Here is a 26,057-nt window from a genome sequence, read left to right on the forward strand (position 1 = left end):
AATGTTGTTGACTACATAATATACCCAAAAGAATAACATAAAAGTGCTAGATGACCAAACTTTGAGGCCAGGCTTTGGGGACTCACTTTAAAATCATTTGTCTCATAGTACTAGAATTTCAGATACAACAAAGCCTTTACATAGCTTTGACATTTAAAAAAAAAAAATCTGAAAATAAAGACTGATCAATCTGCAAGGAGCCTACATAGATGGCTACCTGAAATGCAATTATTTGTAATGGAAATAATATCTGATTTTCTTACCTGGCTTCATCAAACGTTATTCAGCTGTTGCTTCCCCTTCTGGTTCAATTTCTGGTGCAGTAAGACCTTCTGGAGAAGAAGGGAAGGGGCCACTAGATGATTTTACAGATGTACTGAGTGCACTGCTTCTGCAGCTTCCCCAGAGAGCACAGGTTTGCCTTCCATCTCCTGGGGTGCAGCGTTTTCCCCGGACTCCTCCTGCCCAGTATTGTCAGAGACTATTGAAGTGATCACCACTTCAAAGCACAGAGATTTTTTCAGAGCCTATTTTGATAGTGCCCTCTGCATCCAAGGGTTCTGCAGGTACCTCAGGCTGACCTTTCAAAGATGTGTCTGAGAGCAGAGCTATTGCTTCTGCCTCCATAAATACTGAGGGATATTTTTCATTCTCCTCCAACTGTGCAAGTTTTATAGATTCTACAGATTTTTTAGACATGCCAGAGGTTGTCTTTTCTACTATAGGTTTGGGACTAAGTGGTGGTGACTGCTCATTTTCTTTAAGACAAGCAACTTGATCAATGAAAGGGATAACTATTTGTTCTGGCAGTTGCTCGACATAACTCCTTCAGTCACAGGCACATCATTATAGAGAGAGGATATATGAACAGTTGACATAACCTCAGTATCAGCCTGCAAAGGGACCTCAGGAGCTTGATCATAAACAGGAGGTTCTTGTTCATCCTGCAAGGGGACTGAGGAAGCCGTTGATAGTTCAGCCTCATTTTCTTTAGATGATTGAGAACCCAAATCTACATGGACAGATGTTTGGCTCAGAACCTGTACTTCTAGTACCTTTCCAGAATACACAAGAGGAGCAGCCACCATGAAATCTTCAGCAGCCTCTGAGCTTGGCACCTCCTTGATAACAACAGGCATACTGGTTGCCACATCCACCATTAAAACATCAGATTGATCAGAATGAATAGATGAAACTTTACCTAACATCTGAGCAGCAAACTGAGCTGGGTCAGCTGGGACATAGGCAAACTCTGGTGAGACAGCTGTTGGAGGTGGTGAGGAGGGTGGGGTAGTAGTCTTAGGGTTAGCTGCTTTGGGAGAAGAATCATGAACTGCTTCAGTTTGCTCAGCGCCTAGCTCAGCATAAGTTGATGGAAACTGGGTGGTTTTGTCACTATATCCTGTTCCGGTTACATTGTCCTCCTCTGTGTCTGTAGATTTTTCCATCTGTGTAGGTACTTTAGATTCTACAGATGTTTTTTCTGGTTCTTTTAAACATTTTACTTTTTTCGGTCGTATTGATCCTTCTGACCACTTCTGTACTAAAACACACAACCAGATGGGTTAATTAGCATCTATGTCCACAAAAAAATATTTTTAAAGAAGGCAATAATAGGGGTGTGGTGGCTCATGCCTGTAATCCCACCACTTTGGAAGGCTGAGGTGGGAGATCGCTTGAGCCTAGGAGTTCAAGACCAGTCTGGATAACAGTGAGACCCCATCTCTATCCCCCACACTGCCTGAAAAAAAAGCAATAATGGGTTGAGCATTCAGATGTCAGTATAGACACAAATAATACAAAATGGTTTTTGGCTTTGTTTTCCAACATCTGTAATTTAGTGTGGGTAACAAAACACACCTGTCCTTATCTACTCCAAGACCCTCAGTTCATTTTCTTAGAAATAAGTGACTAAACAGGGCAGTGGCAAAACTAATAATCAGATATCATCATAAGGTGGTCAGCATCAGGAGAAAGATCATAACTTTTTGCCTAGAAATAAGGAAGCTGAAAACCTCCATGGAAAAAGCTTCTGATCAAACTTCTACACAAAACTGAGTGAAGAAGTTGGGTGAGAGGGAAACCAACTTTCATCTTTGTTGGTGTAGTAACTTAGGAATGACATAGATGCTGCATATTAATAAAGGGATTCCTCTGTTTAAGCAAATTGGTATATAAAGTTTAACTTAATGAATTGATAAGCCAGAGGACTATAGGATTTTTTTTTTTTACCTTAGGAAAGGCACATATTGTAACCTAAAAATGGTAGCACCTGCCAGTGATGTGTGATCATATAGCTAAAGTCAGACAACTGACCCAGCCAAGAGGAAAAGGAGGGTATCCCTAGATCTGAAAGTGTGAACTTAAGTGAATCCTCAGGCATGAGGAAAATTCTCATGGGTTGGAAGGACACAACAGCTCATGACATTACACAAAATCCTAGAGCTGGAAAACTGCCGTAATATTTTATGTGCATCACCCACACACCTAACTACCTTAGTCGTTACTCATCAAAAGTTTTCACATCTGCTTGCTAAGAATTTTCCTTTGGGAAGCATTTCTCTAATGAAATTTACAGGAAAAGCAGAATTTGCTTCACAAGAATATATTAGGCTCAAGTAAAAACTTTGTCTGGAGACGTGTTTTCAGTAGGTTCAGCTGCATTCCGAAAAGCAGTGCCCTGCAGTGTCTCCTTTGACATCGGCTGCTGATGTTTTACAAATTCAATTAAGATTTCTAATTCTGGACATGGACATTATACCAAATGCTCACATGCAGAGAAAGATTCAAAAAGAGAAAGCCACATCTGTCGTTACCTCCCTCTGCTTAAAACAATAACCTTATTTTCCTAATCATTCACCTCTTCAGGACTTTCCCATCCACCTTTCAGGAAAGCCCTTTTACCCACCAACACATTAGACTGAGTGCTTGTGCTACATGTAAGACTGTTTTAGGCACTGTTGAGGATAGAAAGACTATTAAGATGAGACCTCATATAGCTTACATTTAATAGGGAAAATAAGATAAACAAATATAGGTTAAAAAGTACAAGTACCTAATTGGTACTAATAAAGATCTTGGGAGTTCAGAGGAGGGGGAAAATCTTATTTAAGCCTGATCTTGGGAGAGTTACTCTTATGCTTAGAATATAGAAAGCTACAAAAAACATTGTTCCCATCATAACAACAGGAAAAAGCCAGATAGATAAGCCACACAATCATAACTTTTCTTGAGTCCAGCAGAGAGCTGAAGTCAAAAGGTAACCAAGTAATCTGATTTCAAAAGAGGAACCAACCCCTCCAAAGAGAAGAGAGACATAACAGTCTCAGCTGTAGCAGGGCCCAGAAAGAATACACTGCCTTCACACCAGCTGTTAAGAATGTACCAGCTATAATCTTTTTTTTTTTTTATTCAGCTATTGAAACTTGTGTATGCTCTGCGAAGTTCTACCAGCTCTATCTTAATGTACTGGCAAAGGCCAAAGGTGCACTAGATGTCAGTCTGGGATTGCCTGGGACTCCAGACCCAAGGAAAGTTCACACTCATTAGCAAACATTTTCCACAGCCCTCAAATAAAAGATGGAGGTAGGGTGGAAGGCCAGAGAGAGGTTTCCTACCATCAGAGCAGAGACAGGAGACACTGGCCCAAGACTGACCACAGATAGAAGGTAGAGTTTGGCTACCACATGGACGGAGGGTAGGAACACTGAGAAAACCCCATGTCCAAAGCCCAGGTGCACAGGTCTAGCCTAGGCCTAAGGCCAGAACAACAGGGAACCTCCTGCCCTGCCAACCAGCCCAGCGCTGAGAAACAAGAGACACTGGGCTGCCACCAGGGGAGGGGGCAAGAGCTTGAGAGATGCCCTTTGTGGGGTGCATTGGCAGAGAAGGCTGAAAGCTGAGAGGGAAACACAGATGCTGAGAAATACCCTCTGGCACCCATCCCCACCCTCAGCAAAAGGTATTGACAGCCCTCTTCTAGAAGGACTTGAGGCCTGTAGTACAGTGAAGGTAATGAAATCAACAAGAAAACCCAAGCCCAACTCCTATCCAGATTGACCTCCCCACACCCACACCAATTCAAGCCTTCCTATTTTCCCCAATAAGGTCTTAAATTCCCCAACCACTGATTTACTTACCATGAGCATTTTCAAGAACGCAGCCAATCTAGGAACTGGATTAGTGCAATCCCTAGAGTGCCTACACTGGACCTATCTGACAGCTTGCTTGTGATATGATTTAGGCAACTCTGGAAAGGATCACGTGCCCTTTTAATTAAAAGTGTCTCTCTCACAGGTTCACGGTACCTGAACTTATGTCTAGAAGATTATTAAAATGATCTATTTTTTAGAATTTACAACGAACTAAAACAGATTTACAAGAAAAAAACAAGCCCATTCAAAAATGGGCGAAGGATATGAACAGATACTTTGCAAAAGAAGACATACATGAGGCCAACAAGCATATGAAAAAAATGCTCATCACTGGTCATTAGAGAAATGCAGATCAAAACTACATTGAGATACCATCTCATGCCAGTTAGAACGGTGATCATTAAAAAATCTGGAGACAACAGATGCTGGAGAGGATGTGGAGAAATAGGAACACTTTTACACTGTTGGTGGGAATGTAAATTAGTTCAACCATTGTGGAAGACAGTGTGGCGATTCCTCAAGGACCTAGAAATAGAAATTCCATTTGACCCAGCAATCCCATTACTGGGTATATATCCAAAGGATTATAAATCGTTCTACTATAAGGACACATGCACACGAATGTTCATTGCAGCACAGTTTACAATAGCAAAGACCTGGAACCAACCCAAATGCCCATCGATGATAGACTGGACAGGAAAAATGTGGCACATATACACTATGGAATATTATGCAGCCATCAAAAACGAGTTCACGTCCTTTGTAGGGACATGGATGAACCTGGAAACCATCATTCTCAGCAAACTGACACAAGAACACAAAATCAAACATCACATGTTCTCACTCATAGACGGGTGTTGAACAATGGGAACACATGGACACAGGGAGGGGAGCACTATACACTGGGGTCTGTTGGGGCGGAGTGGGGGTGGACAGCGGGGGGTGGGGAGTTGGGGAGAGATAGCATGGGGAGAAATGCCACATATAGGTGAAGGGGAGGAAGGCAGCAAATCACACTGCCACGTATGCACCTATGCAACAGTCTTGCATGTTTTTCACATGTACCCCAAAACCTAAAATGCAATAAAAAAAAAATTAAAAAAGCTCAATATTTTCAATATTTTTGTCTCTAGAAGTGATTGAACAAAAACATCCCTCATAACCACCATTTTGGAAAGCTAAAGCATTATATAATTATGAATCCTTAGTACTCTATCAGGGAATTTATGATATTGTTTTCTTCCCTGCAAATTTTCTCATAGTAAAAAAGTTAATGAGAAAACCTAGGTTCCAGTCCTCGCTCTGAGATTTAATAGCTGCATGATTAAGTCAAGTGTTCTGAGCTTCAGACCTCCTCATTTGCAAATTGGGGACTATAACTCTGACTTCAGGGAGTTTCTGTGGACATTAAGTGAAATAATGCATCTGAAAACACTGAATAAACTGTAAATCACATATAAACAGGGAAAGAATGAATCAATACCCAGTTAAAAAGAGATACAGAAAAGTTTGGAAAATGTGGTATCAAATTAAAAGCTCTAAATCTCAAATATCTTTAATTCAGCTTAAAAGCTATAAATCTCAAATATCTTTAATTCAGTTTTGATTAAAATGAAATTGGCTATTTCGTAAACTCGGTGGTAAAATACAGGATGTTTTTTCTTTATATATATGTGTGTTATATACTCATGGATTTTTTCAGTTAAAAAAACTGATACCAGATGCCTTAAACTTTTATAGTGTTTTTAAAAATGCAAACACTAGGTCGGGTGTAGTGGCTCACACCTGTAATCCCAGCACTCTGGGAGGCTGAGGTAGGCGGATCACTTGAGGCCAGGAGTTGGAGACCAGCCTGGCCAACATGGTAAAACTCTGTCTCTACTAAGATTACAAAAATTAGCTAGGCACAGTGGCATATGCCTGAAATCCCAGGTACTAAGGAGGCTGAGGCAGGAGAATTGCTTGAGCCCAGGAAGCAGAAGCTGCAGTGAGCTGAGATCATGCCACTGCACTCTAGGCTGTGCAACAGAGCTAGACTCTGTCTAATAAAAAAATGCAAACACTAGACCAGCCATTTGGCTTTGTTTGGAATATTTGGAATACCTTGAAAGAATGTTGGCAATTATATACTTACTAGTTACCATACACATCTAATGTACGTCTATATTGAGTTCATGTGATTATTTATTAAGAAGGGTAAAGAGCTTTTCTCTAATGTTTTAATGTCTGCTTTAAATACTTATAACAATGCTGACTTGTAACCTTGCGATTATGTTGGTTGGAAAAGAATTTCTTAAAGTTGTAGCCTAGATTTGCTAAAGGTTGATCTTATCAACCTCATGAAGATTAACCCACCATGACTTCGGTGATCTGGTTCTACTTAAAGCTGACACAACTATACACACTAAGAATTAGGAACATAACTAAAGGCATTCCTTCTTGTAAAGAAGTTCCTTTCTAAGTATAATAAAATGACTCAAATTGGTTAACTTTAAAATTCTTTGCAGAATCCTGATTTTCCATGAAACCAATAAGATAAAGAGATATATTCCAAGCATACAGTATTTTTTGAAATAGGCACAACTCACATGGAGAGTCAGGGTACTAGGGTACATAACTGCCCAAGAAGCATAAGGAAAAGGGCATATTCTGGCATGGAATGGGAAATCTGGAAGGTTATCCAAAGACCAGAAGTGTATAAGCAGCAGGGCCTAACACGATATATGAGAGGCTGTGTAAGAATTAGAGGTGGGAAGTGGAAAGAGTGCTTAAAATCAGGAATATGTATGGTACATAGTCTTTTAAGAGTTTAAAACAGAAGATTCCAACTAGTCTGTGTTGAACTTAATGGAATGAAAATGCCAGAGACTATAAAGTAGGTGGTTTCTTTTCTCCCCTCTTCCTCCTTTCCCTTCCTTCCATTCTTTCTTCGTTCAACAATCAGTTGTACTAGTATATGTATCTCAGTCCAATTAAGGATAGAGAGACAGACAGATGATTGATTATATGCCAATGTGGTCAATACAGTGACTGAAATATGTATTGACAGCTTTTAGGTGATTTTGGTTAAGCTTTAGAAATGAGGAGCAGGTGTGAAAGTGGCTAGTAATTTGGACTGTAGGAGGTGGAAAGCAAAAGATGGCATGGCCAGTTTGAGGGAGAATGCCATTCAGCATATCCTAGGTAATCTCTCCCATCTCTCTCCCATGCCACGCCCCTCTTCCTTCACTCTCCTCTTGGTTCTCCAGCGCTACCATCAAACTTCTCTGTGCCACAGGGAGCAACACCAAATGCAGTTTGGCATCTCTTTGGCTTCATCCTTTCCTCTTCTCTTCTGGTTCTGTTTCTATCTCCCTCACCTCATCACTGCCAGCACACCCCCGCCCCCAACATTTTTACCAAACCTCATCTCTCCCAACTTCACTTAAGAGCAAATAATTAAAGCAGGGTGGGTGGAATAGCAGACATTCCCTCCCTTATTCTTTGCCAAGAGAATCTTAGCTAGATCAGGGGCAGCAATGTACCCAGCCCCAGGTGATATATCACTAATGAAACATTGGTTCTCAAGGGATAGTAGTATCCCCCCTTCCACTGAGAGTACTTATAGATGTAGAGGAGACATTTTAATTTATTTCAATATCTGGGAGGCACCAGTAATTTAGAAGCCAGGACGAGGGATGCTAGAAGTCCTGCGATGCATGGGACAATTCTGATCTCCCTTACCGTAAACTTTATCAGCCTCCTTTGGCCTGTGGGACAGAAGTAGAAGTCTGCTGGAAGACTTGCAAAAATTTTCTTTTCTTAATGAAAAAAACAAATGTCACTAGTGCTACCACTTTCTCCTTTTTTTTTTTTTTTCCACTTTCTCCTTCTTCCTGAAGTAAACATAGGCATAACACCTGGAGCAGTAGCATGAAGGGACATGTAAAAAACATCCTAATAATGACACAGCAGAGTGCCTAGATATGTGATGCTTATTATTAAATTATATTAGGGGCAGAATGAACACCTTTTTAGATATGTTGTTTTCTTAAAGTTACTCTTAATTGGTTTTCTTTCACTTGCAGCTGAAAGCTTTCTTAACTGATATGAGGCATAAATTTGTAGTAGTAAAGAGACATGACAGAGGAGGACTGTGTTAAGTGCTGCTCTTTAGATACCATATCTGTTTTTTATTCTATGACTTCCATAATGCCCATTCTGTCTGGGTACTTGTTGAATTCATTATCTTAAGATTTACAGCTACTAAATAATATATCTGTACTTTTTAAAACTTTGTGCCCATAAACATCTGGGGTGTGTCCATATACCCTCTCCTCTGTAAAAAGGAAAAACAAAAAAGGCTGATTAAAAAGAGGGGGAGAGAGATCCAAGATGGCTGATCACTAGCAGCTCGGGCACCTAGCTCCCAGTGAAAGCGCAGAGAACGAGAGGACGCCACACTTTCAGACGAATATTTGTTGCTCACGGACCAAGAGATTCCTAGCGGAGGAGCCCCACGGGTCGCCAGAGCGACTCTTGTGGCCGGCGCGGTGGTTTTGCTGGCGCCTTAGAGCGGTATTTTTTGGTGCAGAGTCCGGAGATTCCCGGGCAGAAAAGCACCATCAATCTTAACACCGCTGTTTTGGCTGGCGCAGTGGATTGCTCAGATTTCGGCGCTGGGAATCAACAAGGTGGACGTCCGCTCAGAGACCTAGTTAGAAAGTCGGTAATTACAAAGACGACAGAGGGATAAATATATAATGAAGGGAAGAAAGCAGCCTAAAAAGGCAGAGAATACTCAAAATCAGAGCGCCTCTCCCTCTACAGGGGATCGCAATTCCTCATCAGTAACGGAACAAGGCTTAATGGAGAACGAGTGTGTTCCAATAACAGAAGCAGGTTTCAAAATGTGGGTGATAAGAAACTTTTCTGAATTAAAAGAACTTGTTCTAACCCAATGCAAAGAAACTAAGAACCTTGAAAAAAGGTTTGATGAAATGCTAATGAGAATGGACAATTTAGAGAGGAATGTAAGTGAATTGACGGAGCTGAAAAACAACACGAGAACTTCGTGAAGTATGCACAAGTTTAAACAGTCGAATTGATCAAGCAGAAGAAAGGATATCAGAAGTCGAGGACCAGCTCAGTGAAATGAAACGAGAAGACAAGATTGGAGAAAAAAGGATAAAAAGGAATGAGCAAAGCCTCCAGGAAATATGGGACTATGTGAAAAGACCTAATTTACGTTTGATAGGTGTACCTGAATGTGATGAAGAGAATGAATCCAAGTTGGAAAATACTCTTCAGGATATCATTCAGGAAAACTTTCCTAACCTAGCAAGGCAGGGTAATATTCAACTCCAGGTAATACAGAGAACACCACAAAGATATTCTTCAAGACCAACCCCAAGGCACATAATCGCCAGATTTATTAGGGTTGAAATGAAGGAGAAAATACTAAGGGCAGCCAGAGAGAAAGGTCAGGTTACCCATAAACAGAAATCTATCAGACTTACAGCAGATCTCTCAGCAGAAACCCTACAAGCCAGAAAAGAGTGGGGACCAATATTTAACATCCTTAAGGAAAAGAACTTTCAACCCAGAATTTCCTATCCAGCCAAACTAAGCTTTATGAGCGAAGGAAAAACTAAATCTTTTGCGAACAAACAAGTACTTAGAGACTTCACCACCACCAGGCCTGCTTTACAAGAGCTTCTGAAAGAAGCACTATACATATGAAGGAACAACCAATATCAGCCTTTCCAAAAATATATCAAAAAGCAAAGAGCATTAACACAATGAAAAATTTACACCAACTAATGGGCAAAACAGCCAGCTAGCATCAAATGCCAGTATTAAACTTATATATATTCTAACTGGATAAAAAGCCAAAACCCATCGGTGTGCTGCATCCAGACCCATCTCACATGCAATAATACACAAAGACTCAAAGAGAAGGAGGAAGATTTACCACCCAAACAAAGAGTAAAAATAAAGAAATAAACAAAAAGCAGGAGATGCAATTCTCACCTCTGATAAAGTAGACTTTAAAGCAACAAAGATCAAAAGAGGCAAAGAAGGATATTACATAATGGCAAAAGGATCAATTTAACAAGAAGAGCTAACGATTCTATAGATCAACGAGACAGAAAATTAACAAGGACATTCAGGACTTAACTCAGACCCGGAACAAGTAAACTTAATAAACATTTATAGAACTCTCCACTTCAAATACACAAAACATACATCACCACCTCACACCTATTCCAAAAGTGACTACATAATTGGAAGTAAATCACTCCTCAGTAATCGCATAGCATTTCATAGGTTTAAATGAAATATTGGTTGGCTGTTTGTTATTTTCTTCCCTTATTCCTTCCTGACTACATCATTAAGTATAATTATTGGTATAAAAGAGGTTTTCAATACCCATTACTAAATTGCATTCTAGCCTGGGCAAGAAAGCAATACTCCCATTCTCTCTCTCTCTCTTTCTCTTCCTTTTTCTTCCTCATTTTTTTTCTTTCTTTCTTTAAAAAAAAAAAAAATTAATAAAAATAAAATAAATAAAAGAAAAAGAGGAAGAGGATTATTTTCAATTTCCTACATCATAGTCATGTCATCTGTGAATAGTTTTATTTCTTCATATGCCTTTCCTTTTTTTTAATTTGTTTGCCTTATAGCACTGATTAGAACCTAGAGTACAAAGCTGAATAGAAACAGTGATTTTGGGTATCTTTGTCCTGGTCCTACTCTTGAGAGGAAGGCATTCAATATTCACCATTGAGTATACTGTCATCTGTAAGTTTTTGTGTTTGTACCCATTCCTAGATTTAGGAAGTTCCCTTGTATTCCTTGTCTGCTTATACATTTTCTTTTTGAGACATGGTTTTGCACTGTCACCTAGGCTGAAGTGCAGTAGTGTGAGTACAGCTTCAGCCTCCTGAATATCCAGGACTACAGGTGTGTGTCACCATGTCCAGCCAATTTTTAAATAAATTTTCTGTAGAGACAGAAAATTTCTCACTATGTTGCTGAGGCTGGTCTCAAACTCCTGGCCTCAAGCGATCCTCCTACCTCAGCCTCCTGAAATGCTGGGATTGCAGGCGTGAACCACCATGCCCATTTATAAACTTCTCTAAAAGCATTTCTTGTAGAGCAGGTAATGCATTTGTCTCAGTTTTTGTCTGCCTGAGAATGTCTTTCTTTATTCATTTTTTAAAGGATATATTCACTGGGTATATGTTCATTCTAGGTTGGCATTCTAGGTCACTTTATGTCATTCCATTGTCTATTGGCTTTGGTTTCTATGGTTTCTATTAAGAAATCAGCTATTTGTCTTATTATTGTTTCCCTGAAAAGTAATGTACCCTTTTACCCCTCCACCTGCTCTCAAGATTTTGTCTACCTTTTTCAGCAGTTTAGCTATGATGTACCTGTGTGTCATTTTCTTTGGATTTATCCTGCCATGGGTTCACTAGACTTCTTGAATCTGTAAACTAATGTCTTTCAGAATGGGAAAATTCTCAGCCATTACGCTCTCAAATACTACTACTTTTCCATACTCTTCTCAAAAGACTGCAATGACATAGACTTTTTTTTTTTTTTTTTTTTTTTGAGACAGGGTCTTGCTCTGTTGCCCAGGCTTCAGAACAGTGGTGCAATCCTGGGTCACTGAAACCTCCACCTCCCAGGTTCATGTGATTCTCATGCCTCAGCCTCCTGAGTAGCTACAATTACAGGTGGACACAGACTTTTGGACAATCTCCCATATACATCTCTTACATTCTTTTCTATTTTTCTCTTTGCCTTAATTTAGTTGTTGTCTGTTGGTCCATTTTTCAGTTTCCTAATTCTGTCTTCTAATAAAGCCATATAATTTTATAATTTGCAGTTATGGAATAAATGTTTCTTATTTTGTAGTTTCTAACTCTATTGAAGTTCTGCATCTTTTCATCTATTTTTCATCTTTTCAAATTATCAATCATGGTTATTTTCCATCCACTTCATGTAGTAATTCTAGTATCTGGATATTCTGTGGGTCTGCTTCTAGTGAGTGTGTTATGTTTTAGCCCTTATTAGTCTCTTCTTCCTGCTCCTTTCAGTGTCTAGTAATTTTTTTTTTGAGATGGAGTCTTGCTCTGTCGCCCAGGTTGGAGTGCAGTGGCGCAATCTCGGCTCACTGCAATCTCTGCCTCCCGGGTTCAAGCAATTCCCTGCCTTAGCCTCCTGAGTAGCTGGGATTACAGGTGCCCGCCACCACGCCCGGTTAATTTTTGTATTTTTAGTAGAGACAGGGTTTCACCATCTTCGCCAGGCTGGTCTTGAACTTCAGACCTCATGATCCACCCACCTTGGCCTCCTAAAGTGCTGGGATTACAGGTGTGAGCCACCGCGCCTGGCCAAATGTCTAGTAATATTTAACTGTATACTGGAAACTATAAATGACACATTGTAGAGGCTCTGATTGTTATTTTCTTATACATGGTACTGATTTTGTTCTAATGGCAAATCAATTTGATCCTCTGGAGATTTGATTATAAATTCTGTTAAAGTGGGCATAGTTCTGCTTTGTTCTTACTCCCAGCACATTGTCTTTATTCATAGTGTATGACCTTTCTGAGGTCTCAACTGAATTTCCAGGGTTTCACAAAAATCTTTTATTTTTGGCTGGGCCCAACCTGCAAAGCCTCTCCTAACACTAAACGGTTTTGATCTTTTGACTTAACTTTCAGTCTCCCAATGGCTCTTTTCTGCTAAACCTCATCAAGCCTTACTTTACACATGAGGAGCTTAGGAGCTGGAAAAAAACCCAAGGGAAATTTTTTTTGCAAACTTTTGGAGGTCCTTTTCTGATAATGCCTCCTTTCTGGTACTGTCACTCACATCCCAGCCACACTGGAAGACCCAAATTCTGCTTCTCTGTCACCTCTCCCGTATATATTTCAGTGATGCTTAGGCTATATTTCCCTGCACAAGAATTTGAAAATGTCCTCAGGAAGAAAGCCTCTGTGAATGTAGGCTGAATTTCTAGGAATCCTTTCTCCCAAGAATCTAGGTACTGGACTTTGTTTTATATAATTTGTATAGTTTTTATGTCTATTTATAATAGGAGGGTAAGTCCAATACTAACTTCTCTATCATAACTAAAATGAAAATCTCTCCCTCTCTGCTGAATTTCACTTAGCACAGCATCTGGAAATTAGCAGGAATTTAAATATTTGTTAAATGAAATAATGGATTGGACTTCAAGGATATGTAGGATTTGAAAGGTAAAAAAAGGAGTGAAAGGAACTCTTGGAAAGAGAAGGAACATAAGCCAAAAATCAAATGATTTGAAATTTCACATTTCAGGAGATGACAGATTATCTAAATATATGGCATATGAGGTCTATGAAATGAGACAGATGATTGCAAAGGTAAGGTAGACTGAAATCATAGAAAGCTTTGCATGCCATGCTGTTGTAAAGGGGTAAAAATGTACATACTGTGACTTAGATATGCCAGAAAGTATTATTTTAACTGCTCTCATCTTGCATTAAAATTTAGCTCATTTTCCAATGGCAGAACTTGATCTTAGTTTAAAAATCTGTCCCTTGTAGTTTAAAAGTCTCTTTTGGTTAATGAGTCTTTTGGGCTATTGTTCCTTTATCAAAGGTTCTCCTCCTTCAAAACAGGAAATCTGAGTGCTGGAGTAAGCTCTGTCTCTGATCCACATATCCTTTTATGCTGGCTCTCCATTACCTCTGGTAGAGGCATAACTGGTTTCTGGTGTTTTTCTTCTGTTTTCTTTTGTTTGTTGCCTGAGCTGGTCTTGAACTCCTGGGCTTGGCCTCCCAAAGGCTGGGATTACAGGCGTGAGCCATCGTGCCCTGCCCTCTGGGTGTTGGTCTCTGACATTACTGCATTCATTGCTCAAAATGTTTCCATTTTGTGGAAAGTGTGCCCTGTTTATCTAACTAAAAGACTGGCAGATCTCCTTCCTAATTTAGTCCTCTGTAGCACCTAGGGTCCTGCCAATTTTTATTTTATTCTCAGCTTGGATGTTATGTGCTATTGCTCTCTGCTCATGTCACCTTTTCCCATCCTGATTCCATGCTCGTCATCACTCTCATTGGGATAATCCAAAAATATCAAGACTCACTAAAAACCATACACGGTGGCCAGGTGTGGTGGCTCACGCCTGTAATCCCAGCACTTTTGAAGGCTGAGCCGGGCGGATCACCTGAGGTCAGGAGTTCTAGACCAGCCTGGCCAACATGGCAAAACCCCATCCCTACTAAAAATACAAAAATTAGCCAGGTCTGGTGGCATGTGCCTGTAATCCCAGCTACTCGGGAGGCTTAGGCAGGAGAATCACTTGAACCTGGGAGGCGGAGGTTGCAGTGAGCTGAGATCGTGCCACTGCATTCCAGCAAAAACAAAAACAAAACAAAACAAAACAAAAAACCCACATAGGCCACAGGAAATCAGTAGTATCTCAGGCCCATTTGAGAAATGACCCTCCATTATTTCCAGCCTATTGCTTCAATACGCAATTCTCTTATTGAACAGATATTTACAAAATGCTGGCACATGACAAGTACAGTCTAGGTACTGAATGTGGCATATGTCATGCTAAATGCAGGCCATGTGAACCACATGGCTTCTCTGAGACATGGATTCTTCTAGATAGCACCTAGGAAAGCAAAGAACAAGCCTTCTGTTCAGGTTTTAGAAAAAAAAAATTTTTAAGATGGGGTCTCACTCTGTCACCATGATGTGCAGGGTGCATTCTTGGCTCACAGCAACCTCCACCTCCTGGGTTCAAGCAATTCTCCTGCCTCAGCCTCCTGAGTAGCTGAGACTACAAGTGCCCACCACCACACCCAGCTAATTTTTGTATTTTTAGTAGAGATGAGTTTTCACCATGTTGGCCAGGATTGTCTCAACCTCTTGACCTCATGATCCCTCCACCTTGGCCTCCCAAAGTGCTGGGATTACAGGCGTGAGCCACCGTGACCAGCCGGTTTTAGGGAATTCTGATCAGAGAATCTATACCTACCTTACTTATCCCCAGTTTCTATCTCACCTAGCACTTTTTAGGCTCTAGCCACACCCCAGTACCACAACCCCACTGCCTAGAAGGACTTTCCATTTCCCTTTCCTTTACAGCAGGAACTGACCTTATTATATCCTATTTCTTTTACTCCTCTATTGCTTATGTAAAGTAAAAATTTGATTCTGCTAGCTTTGGTTTTTAAAATCCAGCTCTGGAAATTTCAAGAAAATCATTCCCTCTCAACAGAAACAGGCTCTTGCAAGATTCCAAATTGTTAGCTTCCTTATTATGAACTTTGAAAACTCAAAACTGAATGACTTTCTTGCTCCAAGCTTTATTTGCCTTTCCTCTAAACTCAATGAATGCTTCAATGGGTAGATATCAACAGAGCAAAAAGGAATAATCAGGAGGTATGTGAAATCTAAGTATACTAGTTTAGTATTTTTCAGAGTATCCCTATAACACTGACGAGTTTGGAATAATTATGTGAAATCAAGTATACGAATTTAATACTTTTCAAAGTATCCCTACAACACTGAAGAGTTTGGATTTTGTGGATAATAGGGAGCTATCAGAGCTTCCAGATTAGAACAGAGTGATATATCCAGCCTATAAAGCTAAAAGTCAAGATGTCCTTCCCTTATGTCTTGATTCTGGTTTCCTGTTTAGCTTTACTGATTGGCCGTATCTGCTTCCCGTCCAGTCCCTTATTCCCTTAGTCTGATATTCTGAAATTCTTGTCTATACCATTTGCTCATTGATTTATTTGGCCTTCTTTCATCTAAACTATTCCCCAACTGATTAATCTGACCACAATGGAAAAGTATGAAGGACCAAAGCCCCTCTCCCACTATCATCATGTGATCAAACTTTTTCTAAGCTTAATGAAATTCTTACCTTGGTACAAATTATCACCACCCTGCTTAGGTAAATGCAAGACTTCAAGAAATAAAAGGGGCATTTTGGCATAATACCCATCCCTGTTTAGGGAATCAGGATAGCTGTACTTGAAAAAATGCCCAAGAAGGTTGCAGAATAGTTCCAGAGCCTCACAAACTTTAGTATGGATAAGCCTGAAATACATATATATCCCTTGTTTAATTATGAATGGATAGTTACAAGTATGTGTAACCAACTATCGAAATAAGGCATAATAAAAGCATTGGCATAAGAACCTAAAAGCTCAATATGAATATTTCAATACAATGATGATATGCATAACTCCTTTGGTGCTGCACAGTAATTGCAATTGGGCCCAATGATCAGCAGCAGTTTCTGACTATAATTATTCTCGTGTGGCCAAGCCAAGAGTGTCCAGGATCACTTAGAAAAGTTCACAAGATAACTAAGGGATCCAGGTAGGCTAGGTCTCCTTGATTCTTCAAAAGAGGTGGCTATTTCCTATCTCTGTGAGATCAGACAGGGATGACACTGGAAACAGACTCAATTTGGCTTTCAGGGCTGAGAGATAATAGTGGTGATGAGAAACCACTGCCATCTTCACTGAGTGATGAGAAGATCAGAATCAGCACCATCTGGGCTTCAGGTTCCACATAAAAAGGTAGCGGGGTGGTGGGGAGAAGTGAAATAGCGGGAGACAATATGTGGAAAAGGGAACTCAAATTCCTCTCCCTTCACTCCTTGAGTTTGAGGATCTAAGATTTTTCCAGAGGGTTCCTAGAATGTAATATATTCTAGAGTGGGAAGAATATGAACCATACTACCAAGGAGTTCACATTCTAACTCTATTTCTTAATATTTAGAAGCTTAGAAGTTTTTAAATCACTCTTAAGCCTCAGATTTCTCTTGAGTAAAATTGCAATGATGTAATTTATCTTGTTTGAATTGACATAATATAAGTGTCTAGGACAAAACAGTTAATAAATATTAATTCTATTCCCCTTCTTTTCCTGGCACATACTAACTGGTGGATTTAAAGGAATGACTCTCCTGCCTTAAAGTATTGCCTGAGTTTCTAAAATCCTATCAATTAAAGATTTATTTGGATTAATGTAAGAAACTCTCCTGAAAAGCTTGAAAAATGGAGAGCTTTCATTGATTCACATGGTAGTGTGCATATGTTTAACAAAACTAGAAAAACCTTAAGAAGACGATCCAAGAAAGAGCTTCAAAGGATGAGCTGTTTTGGAGATGGGCATGTGAGCAAAATGACACAATGAACATGGCTCTGGATAGAGCCAGGGACCATCCTAAAGACACCAGGCTCTGGAAAAGGGGGAAAAAGATGAAAAAACAACTTGCTCCCATGTCTTATTCTTCTCTTACCTTCTGTATTACCTGACTGTGCATGAAGTCTTGAAGCTACTGGGAAAATGGGTAAACACTATGCTGTGGTCCTGTGATCAAGTCTTATGACAAGGCCTACCAAAACTGGGGCTCTTTCTAGGAAAAAATTCCAGAATGAAGTATTCAACAAAAGCAAATGATACAGGCAGGGATCTTCTTATCTCCGTGCTTTCCACACATACAGGCAGCTTGGTAGTAATGCTGCTAGGCAGCAGACTCACCAGTTTAGGAGTAACTTTGCAGGATACAACATCCCCACAGAGCACTCTTAGGAAACACATCTTTCATGCTCAAATGTGATATCTGAGAGATGAGGGAGTACCAGTGCACCAGGGATGACAGTCAGTTCTTGCCCACGTCACCAAGTTCTAACATCTAGTGCTGTCTTTAGGCTGATCTAGCTTCCTGCTGAAGAGACTGACAGACCAGAATAAGGGTCATCTCACTTAGTCCTCAAAGGATACTTCGTTTCCCCGCCTTGCAAGTCAAAGTCTGAGAGGGCCTCTATCCTTGGGGCCAACACAGCATGTAGGGTATTATAGGTAACAGCATTGTTGTTTAAAACTGGGATCCACAAAGGGGAAAGTTCTATTTAATGAAAGAAAAGATACTACCTGTTATACCTACATTTTTTTTTTTTTTGGAGATGGAGTCTCACTCTGTCACCCAGGCTGGAGTGCAATGGCCCGATCTTGGCTCAATGCAACCTCCGCCTTTCCGGGTTCAAGCAATTCTTCTGCCTCAGCCTCCTGAGTCACTGGGACTATAGGTGCACACTGCCACGCCCAGCTAATTTTTGTATTTTTAGTAGAGACAAGGTTTCACCGCGTTGCCTAGGCTGGTTTCAAACTCCTGTGCTCAGGCAATCCGCCCGCCTCGGCCTCCCAAAGTGCTAGGATTACAGGTGTGGGCCACCGTGCTTGGCCTACATTTTTATTGTGGAGAACTGACCAACCATGCAACCAAATTTACCCAGAGCTTCTACAGGAATAGCAGTTGGGGAATTAAACCAGTAGCAGGGTGTCACTCAGGGGAGGATATGCTCTACAAAGTAGGATCCTTGCCTGTATATTACTAGATAGTACCTCTTTAGCCCAGAGTAATGCTTTCCTGGATGTAGGTGAACTCACACAGTCTATGACAGGACCTAAGTTAATGGATTATTTATTATCCAGTAAGAAACCATTTGGGATAATAAAAGACAGACAAATGAGCCAAACTGAACAACTAAGCCAAATGGTAGCACTGAACTTTTATTTTTCCTGATCATACCTTCCCATCTTCCTAGTAAACTACAACAAGCAATGTTCATTTCTACTCTATTGCCTAAAGAGTAATCTATTTCTACAACTATACTATGAACTTGCTTTCAGGATTACTGATACCATGTCAGCCTCCTCGATATCTTTAATTATTTGAGGAGAAAACTGGCAGTATCTCCTTTATCTCCATTAAAGGATGACTGCTCCATTAACTTTGTTAGTCTGTTAATTTTGAACCCTGAGATTCAAAGATATTAACCTGCCTAGACCAGAATCTAATTTGTTTAGTCCACTTGCTAAGCTGAACGGTGGATAAATCCTTCAGTAAACAAATTCAAAAGCAACCAGTTAATTACCTTCCACCATAAAGATTCACTGAATCACGGTTCTCAAACAGCAAGCCTGCACACTCCCAATACTTTCAAATAGTGCCTGGTATAGAGGATACAAGTACGCAGACAGTAATAACCCTGACTAACAAAGAAACCAGACTCATGGCCAGGGAAAAGAATTAATGCTCTTTTACTTGTCTGTATATCCTGATCATGGTAAGCAAGTCCCAGACCCATTTCCTGTGCTGAACCGAGAATGCCATCAGGTCCGGCAGGAAAGCAGCCAGACTAGATGAGAAAATATTCCTGAACCATAATGCTTCATTCTCTTGCCCCTTCAAATGCTGATCCTTGCTATTCTGGATCTTGAGTATCTCTTTCACTGCAGACCCAAAGCCTCAATTGTCCTCGTTAAGATTTTTCCTCTAAGATTTTCCTAGTTCGTACTCCATAATTTCTCTCTACCTTGGATATCTATTAACATCACCAAAGTGACAGTATAGAAGTAGCTAACAACTCACTGAATCCTTTTTTCTCTATGATCATTCTAAGAATTCATTATTTCCCACACTAGCAAGGAGTCTCCATATGCCTTCTTCACAAAATTCTGTGAAAAGCTTTTTCTTGCCATTCTTTTAGATGTGTACATCTGTCCATGGGATCTGACCATTATATCTTCTTTTGTTTACAGTGATCTTCCCAAATTTTCACTATGTAAACTTTGCCTCATTTCTCCCCGACTTTTTCATTGCTTCTCTGTCGACTGAGTTTCATACTGTCATGTTCACAATAGATATTAGACATTTACATATATACACACCAAACACAAATTTCTTCTAAGCAAATACACAGGACTGTGTCACAGTGTCTGAGATGTGCTGGAGGTGACCACTATCCATGAAAAACCTCTCTATAAACAGAGACACTATTTGAGCAAAAAGTGTGGTCAGAGATACCTAACTATCTCCCGTCCTCCAGCCTGGACTGCAATTACATCATTAGGGAGAAAATGGGTGGTTGGCCTTTGCTTTAAATAACTATCTGAGCTAGGCACGGTGGCTCACCCCTGTAATCCTAGCACTTTCGGAGGCTGAGGCGGGCAGAACACTTGAGGCCAGGAGGTCAAGACCAGCCTGGCCAACATGCCGAAAACCCGTCTCTACTAAAAATACAAAAATTAGCCAGGTGTGGTGGCACATGCCTGGAGTCCCAGCTACTTGGGAGGCTGAGGTGGGAGAATCGCTTGAACCCGGGGTCAGAGGTTGCAGTGAGCTGAGATCACATCACTGCACTTCAGCCTGGGCAACAGAGAGAGACTCCATCACAAAAAACAAAAAAAAAACAAAAAAAACTTCTAACACAAGTATTTATACAACCTCCCTAAGTAATCTCATAAAATCAAATTCTCCTCACACCTGTAATACCAGCACTTTGGGAGGCTGCAGCAGGAGAAGTACTTGCATCCAGGAATTCAAGGCAAGACCCTGTCGTTATCAAAAAAAAAAAAAAAAAAATTTTTTTGAGACGGAGTCTTGCTCTGTCACCAGGTTGGAGTTCAGTGGCATGATCTCGGCTCACTGCAACCTCCGCCTTCCAGGTTCAAGCGATTCCCCTGCCTTAGCCTCCCAAATAGCTGGGACCACAGGGGCACACCACCATGCCTGGCTAGTTTTTTGTATTTTAGTAGAGACAGGGTTTCACCATGTTGGCCAGGATGGTCTCGATCTCCTGACCTCATGATCCACATGCCTGGGCCTCCCAGAGTGCTGGATTAGAGGCATTAGCCACTGCACCCAGCCAAAAATTTTTTAAAAATTAGTTGGACATGGTGACTCACAAGTGCAGTTCAAGCTACTTGGGAGGCTAAGACAGGAGGATCCCTTGGACCCAGGCTGCAGTGAGCTATGATGGTGCACCACTGCACTCCAGCCTGGGTGACAGAGCACATCTCTAAAAAAATAATAATTTTTTTTTAAAAAGGATGAATGTGATTAAACATAAAATAATTTGTGGGCACCATTCTTGAGTCTGAATGCTAGTAATGATGCAATAATTTATAAATATCCTTATTAAAACTACTGCTACTTGTGGTACTTACCTTTCATCTGATGAAACTGTTTAACCAGATCCTTTATATCCAGAGAAGTATTCCCTGAAAGAATACAGGAAATACAGATACATAAAATTCCCAACTTAACATGTTTTCTTTTTCAAAGTAGCAAACATATAAAGGAATAACAAACCTTCTCTATACCTAGCAAGTTCTTTAAAATAAACTACTGCAAACTGGTTGATGTTTGATGGGTTGCTTTTGATAGTGGCTCTGCTAATTCCTTCGAGTAGAGTCTTGAGGCCATAGGGTATGCCAAATCTGGACGTGGAAGAAATCATTTTGGCAGGATGTCTGTAACTCAACTAGAATGAAAAAAAAACAGTCTTATAAATAATTTTACTAAAATAGTTCTTATGAGTTAACTATACTTTTCAAGAATAAATTATCTCCTATTAAAATTATTAACTTTAGATCTAATATTTAGGCATTCATTTTAGTAAAATGGACTAATTCTTCATGGTAGTTAAAAAAAAAACAAAACCACAACTCTACTACCAATAGCTTACTAAGTGCAGATGAGCAATCTAGTACCATTATAGAAAGCCACAGGAAAAGCTCTGCCAAGACCCTGAGGACATTAAAAACGAACAAAAAACAAAACCTGCTCTAAAATTCAGTGAATATTTTGTGCAGTTAACATTTCATGTATGTTTCTAAACAAGTCCTTCCAAACCACACAGGCACTGGCCCTTCTGTACTTATATTAATCAAATGTTACAAGACAGTTTTTTTCTTTAAGAAAATATCTTTTTTCCTTATTTTTCTAAACAGATCCTCAGACATGTTGCTTATCTTTAAGTGTGCATTTTTTAGGTTTAAATTTTTTTTTCCACCCTGCTTCATACCTGCAGGAATAAGTTTGTTTTTAACATTAATCAGAGTGGGTATAATTTATTTGTGGCATTATTTTACCACCCACTGTCATTTGTACTTTTCTTTTCTCGTATCTCCCTTACCCTCTGTCCAAATTTTCTCTTATGTTTCCCTTTCTGCCTTTTAAGTAGTATCAAATGTATTGCACAGACCAATCTGTAATTCTCAGAGTTGCAGAGACTGCCACCTTTTAAACTGTATCAGGGTGTATGTGTTCTGACTCCTTCTAAAATATCTCAGGCTTCTAAAGAACAAAATTAAATATTTAAGAAAATCCCTAAATTGAGGGGAAAACTGACAGGAAAAACAGGATGAAAGTACAGGTGAAGTTAGTACTCCAGTGCATGCCACAGTGCTTTAGTTTGATAAAGATGGATATCAAATCTGTCCCTGAGCTACCAAGCTGCCATCACCAAATAGGAAACAGGTGGTTAAATGATTCAGGTTTCCTGAGGTGAAAAATCAGTTGCTTGGGAGAACCACAGCTATTCTGGATACTGAAACCCAGGAGAAATTTCTCCCTGGAGTCCTTATAAAGCAAATGGTGTGATATAATGAACCATGTCCTCAACAACATCCCTACAGTAAATGAGTTTCATGGGGCTAAGTGGCACAGTTTAGTTACAACAATTATAGAAGGGCCCAGCTTCTATTATAAAGTAACTAATATCTCATAGCAAAATGTTGAATACTTAAAAGCACATCTCATCTTCCCAAAGGTCAGGACAAAATGAATTTGTTTGGCCAAAGCACACCTTTAATGAAAACTTCCTTTCACAGTATCATTCGACAGATTTACTGAATTAAACCATCTTTAAAAAATCAGGCCGGGCGCGGTGGCTCACGCCTATAATCCCAGCACTTTGGGAGGCCGAGGCGGGTGGATCACGAGGTCAAGAGATCGAGACCATCCTGGTCAACATGGTGAAACCCCGTCTCTTAATTTTTTTAAAATACAAAAATTAGCTGGGCATGGTGGCGTGCGCCTGTAGTTCCAGCTACTTGGGAGGCTGAGGCAGAATTGCTTGAACCTGGGAGGCGGAGGTTGCAGTGAGCCGAGATCGCGCCATTGCACTTTAGCCTGGGTAACAAGAGCGAAACTACGTCTAAAAAAAAAAAAAAAAATCAGAAGTGATCCAGCAATCGCACTTCTGGATATATACCCAAAAGAATGGAAATCATACACTGAAGAGATACCTGCACTCCCATGTTTGTTGCAGCACTGTTAACAATAGCTAAGATTTGGAAGCAACCTAAGTGTCCATCAACAGATGAATGGATAAAGCAAATGTGGTACATACAATGGAGTACTATTCAGCCATTAAAAAAGAATGAGATCCTGTCATTTGCAACTAAGTGGATGGAACTGGAGATTATTACCTTAAGTGAAATAAGTGAGGCACATAAAGAAAAACATTACATGGTCTCTTATTTGTGGTAGCTAAAAATCGAAACGATTGAACCCATGGACAGAGAGTAGAAGGATGGTTACCAGTTGGGAAGGGTAGTGGGGGCCTAGGTGGGGGAGGGGGAAAGCGGGGTTGGTTAATGGGTATAAAAAATGAATAAAACCTACTGTGTGACAGCACAACAGGGTAACTATAGTCAAGAAGATAACTGTACATTTAAAATAGAGCGTAACTGGATTGTCTGTAACACAAAGGATAAAAGCTTGAGGGGACAGATGCCCCATTCCCCATAATGTGATTAACATTGTATGCCTAAATTAAGACATCTCATGTACCCTATATATATATATATACACACACACCTACGACGTACTCACAAAAACAAATAATTTTTTTAAAAATCGAACGTGGGGCTTCGGCAGGCCCACATGCTAAATGCTAACGGGCACAGGCAGCACTCATATATATCATGTATAATTTTCTTTAAGTACCCAAGGTGAGTAGACAGACCGTTCTGAAAGACTCCCAGAAACCACGATGGCGCCAACAACCTTTCAGGAGTCAGCAGTTGGTGCTACCAACAGTGGGGACAGCGGCCATGCACTCCATGCTACCCTATCCTAGTTCTCACTCCGATTTTGGGAACGTGTGGGGCCAGGGACGCTAAACATCGTACAGTTCATTTCGCAAAGAACGATACCGAGCTAGCTGAGAAAAATCAACGGGTAAAATCGTCACAAACACTATTAGGGTTAAGAACGACAGCTTAATATTCTCCCCAGATCTCTCCTATCAACAATACTGGTTCAACACTAGCACAAGTAAACCCTCCCTTGCTCAACTGCAAATGTCCCTGCGCCCACTGCCACAAGGGTCACGCCGTAAGCAAGAAACACGATGCCTTTCAGGAAGCCAGCGGGAACGTGGGAAGCACAGGTAAAGGAAACCGCTCTCTCCAACTCCTCCCTAAAGCGAGACTCCGTCAAAAAAAAAAAAAAAAAAAAAAAAAAAACCTCCGGTGTGTGGGCCCCAGCTGTGTCACTGCTCCTCGTTTTGCACTTGGTTTGGTCTCTTTGGGAGAGAGGGGAGTGAGATGTAGGAGGCTAGGAGTGCTCGTTTCGCCTGCACCCGTTCAGGAGGCAGGCGACGGTCCCGCCGAGGTCCCGATTCGGGAGCGCCACCACAGCGCGGGCAATCCGCTGGCTGCACTCCCCGGTGTGGGCGGTGCCGCCCCACAGGCCCCCAACTCCGAGGACCCTTTGCTTGGGGCTCCCATGAACTCTCCAGTTACGCGAGACGGCCTGAGGCAGAACTGTCTCCAAGGCCGCAGGTTGCAACTTTTGCCCAGACTCTCCCCACCTTCTTTCCGGCTGCGTTCTTAAAAGTCCCCCATTGCCCGCTTGCGGACGGCTCCTGAGGAAACCTGATCCTTGCGGCCTTTTTATATCCCCGGAGGCGGGTCAGGGCGTGCGTCACAGAGCTCCGCGCCACAAAGGCCGGCACGCACGCAAGGGGGCGGGGCCACAGCAGCTGCAGTCAATGGGAAGCTGAAAGCGAGGAAGGCCGTAATGTGGCCGGCGAGCGAGGCATAGTTCCTCTTTTCTGGCTAAATCTGAAGGGATTTAGGTGAATTTATTTCCAAACAAACGGCCAGGAGTAGCTCAAGGCGATGCCTCTCCGTCTTTGGTCGTTAAGCCTAAAATTAAAGCTGGTTTGGAAGGAAATAGATTTATGCCGGTGCTGTCTTGCTGTCGCTGCCTCGCCATTTCACACACTGCCCCCGGCCCCCAAAACTGTAGCTCTCTTCCGTGACCTTTAGGAAGAATAATTTCTGCCACGGTGTAGACATAAAGAGTGAATAACTTTATGCAACAGAGTACTTTTTCTTTTGGGAAACTCTCCTGTGGAATGGGAGTTCAGCATGAATCCCGAAATTGCGTTTCTCCATAGTTGAGATCAGACACCATCTATCCCTCAAAAGCACACCGTCAGGGACAGGTTGCAAGTGAAAGAGTTACTGCGTGTAATTTCCACTCAGTTTTACCAAACTAAAGGAATGTTGTTAAGTTTAAAAACGCCCACTCTGTGCTCTTTCACTCATTTAGGCTCAGGTATTTGGGCGGGGGTCATTTAAATAACACCATAATCATGATTACTGAAGTACAAGCAGCCTTAATTTTGATCCATCTTCAAACGTTTAAAAAGCAACTACTGTGGCCGGGCGTGGTAGCTCACGCCTGTAATCTCAGCACTTTGGAAGGCTGAGGCGGGCAAATCATGAGGTCAGGAGATTGAGATCATCCTGGCCATGGTGGAACCCCATCTCTACTCAAATACAAAAAAACTTAGCCAGTCGTGATGCACCTGTAGTCCCAGCTACTCAGCAAGACTTCGTCTCAAAACAAACAAACAAACAAACAAACAAACAAAAAAAACTACTTTAAACCAAAGAGAATCACCGGGGCAAATATCTAACAAAAAAAAGCCCTTTTTTTTTTTTTTTTTTTTTTTTTGAGACGGAGTTTCGCTCTTGTTGCCCAGGCTGGAGTGCAATGGCACGATCTCGGCTCATCGCAACCTCCAC

General features: G+C 40.9%; 1 protein-coding gene across 1 annotated transcript; it reads right to left on the reverse strand.

Annotated features, from left to right (window-relative positions):
• Positions 1–279: 279 nt before the first annotated feature.
• Positions 280–24,888, reverse strand: LOC110568931 (calcium-binding tyrosine phosphorylation-regulated protein-like). The gene is given in 7 exon segments (XM_021673897.2): positions 280–377; positions 380–518; positions 520–824; positions 827–1,543; positions 21,177–21,230; positions 21,322–21,493; positions 24,833–24,888. Coding segments are annotated over 6 exon segments (1,461 nt in total). The 5' UTR covers positions 21,470–21,493; positions 24,833–24,888.
• Between the last annotated feature and the right edge of the window lie 1,169 nt (positions 24,889–26,057).

The sequence above is a fragment of the Aotus nancymaae genome, unplaced genomic scaffold (genome assembly GCF_030222135.1).
Source record: "Aotus nancymaae isolate 86718 unplaced genomic scaffold, 86718_ANA_hifiasm-v0.15.2.pri h1tg000020l, whole genome shotgun sequence".
Classification (NCBI taxonomy): domain Eukaryota; kingdom Metazoa; phylum Chordata; class Mammalia; order Primates; family Aotidae; genus Aotus; species Aotus nancymaae.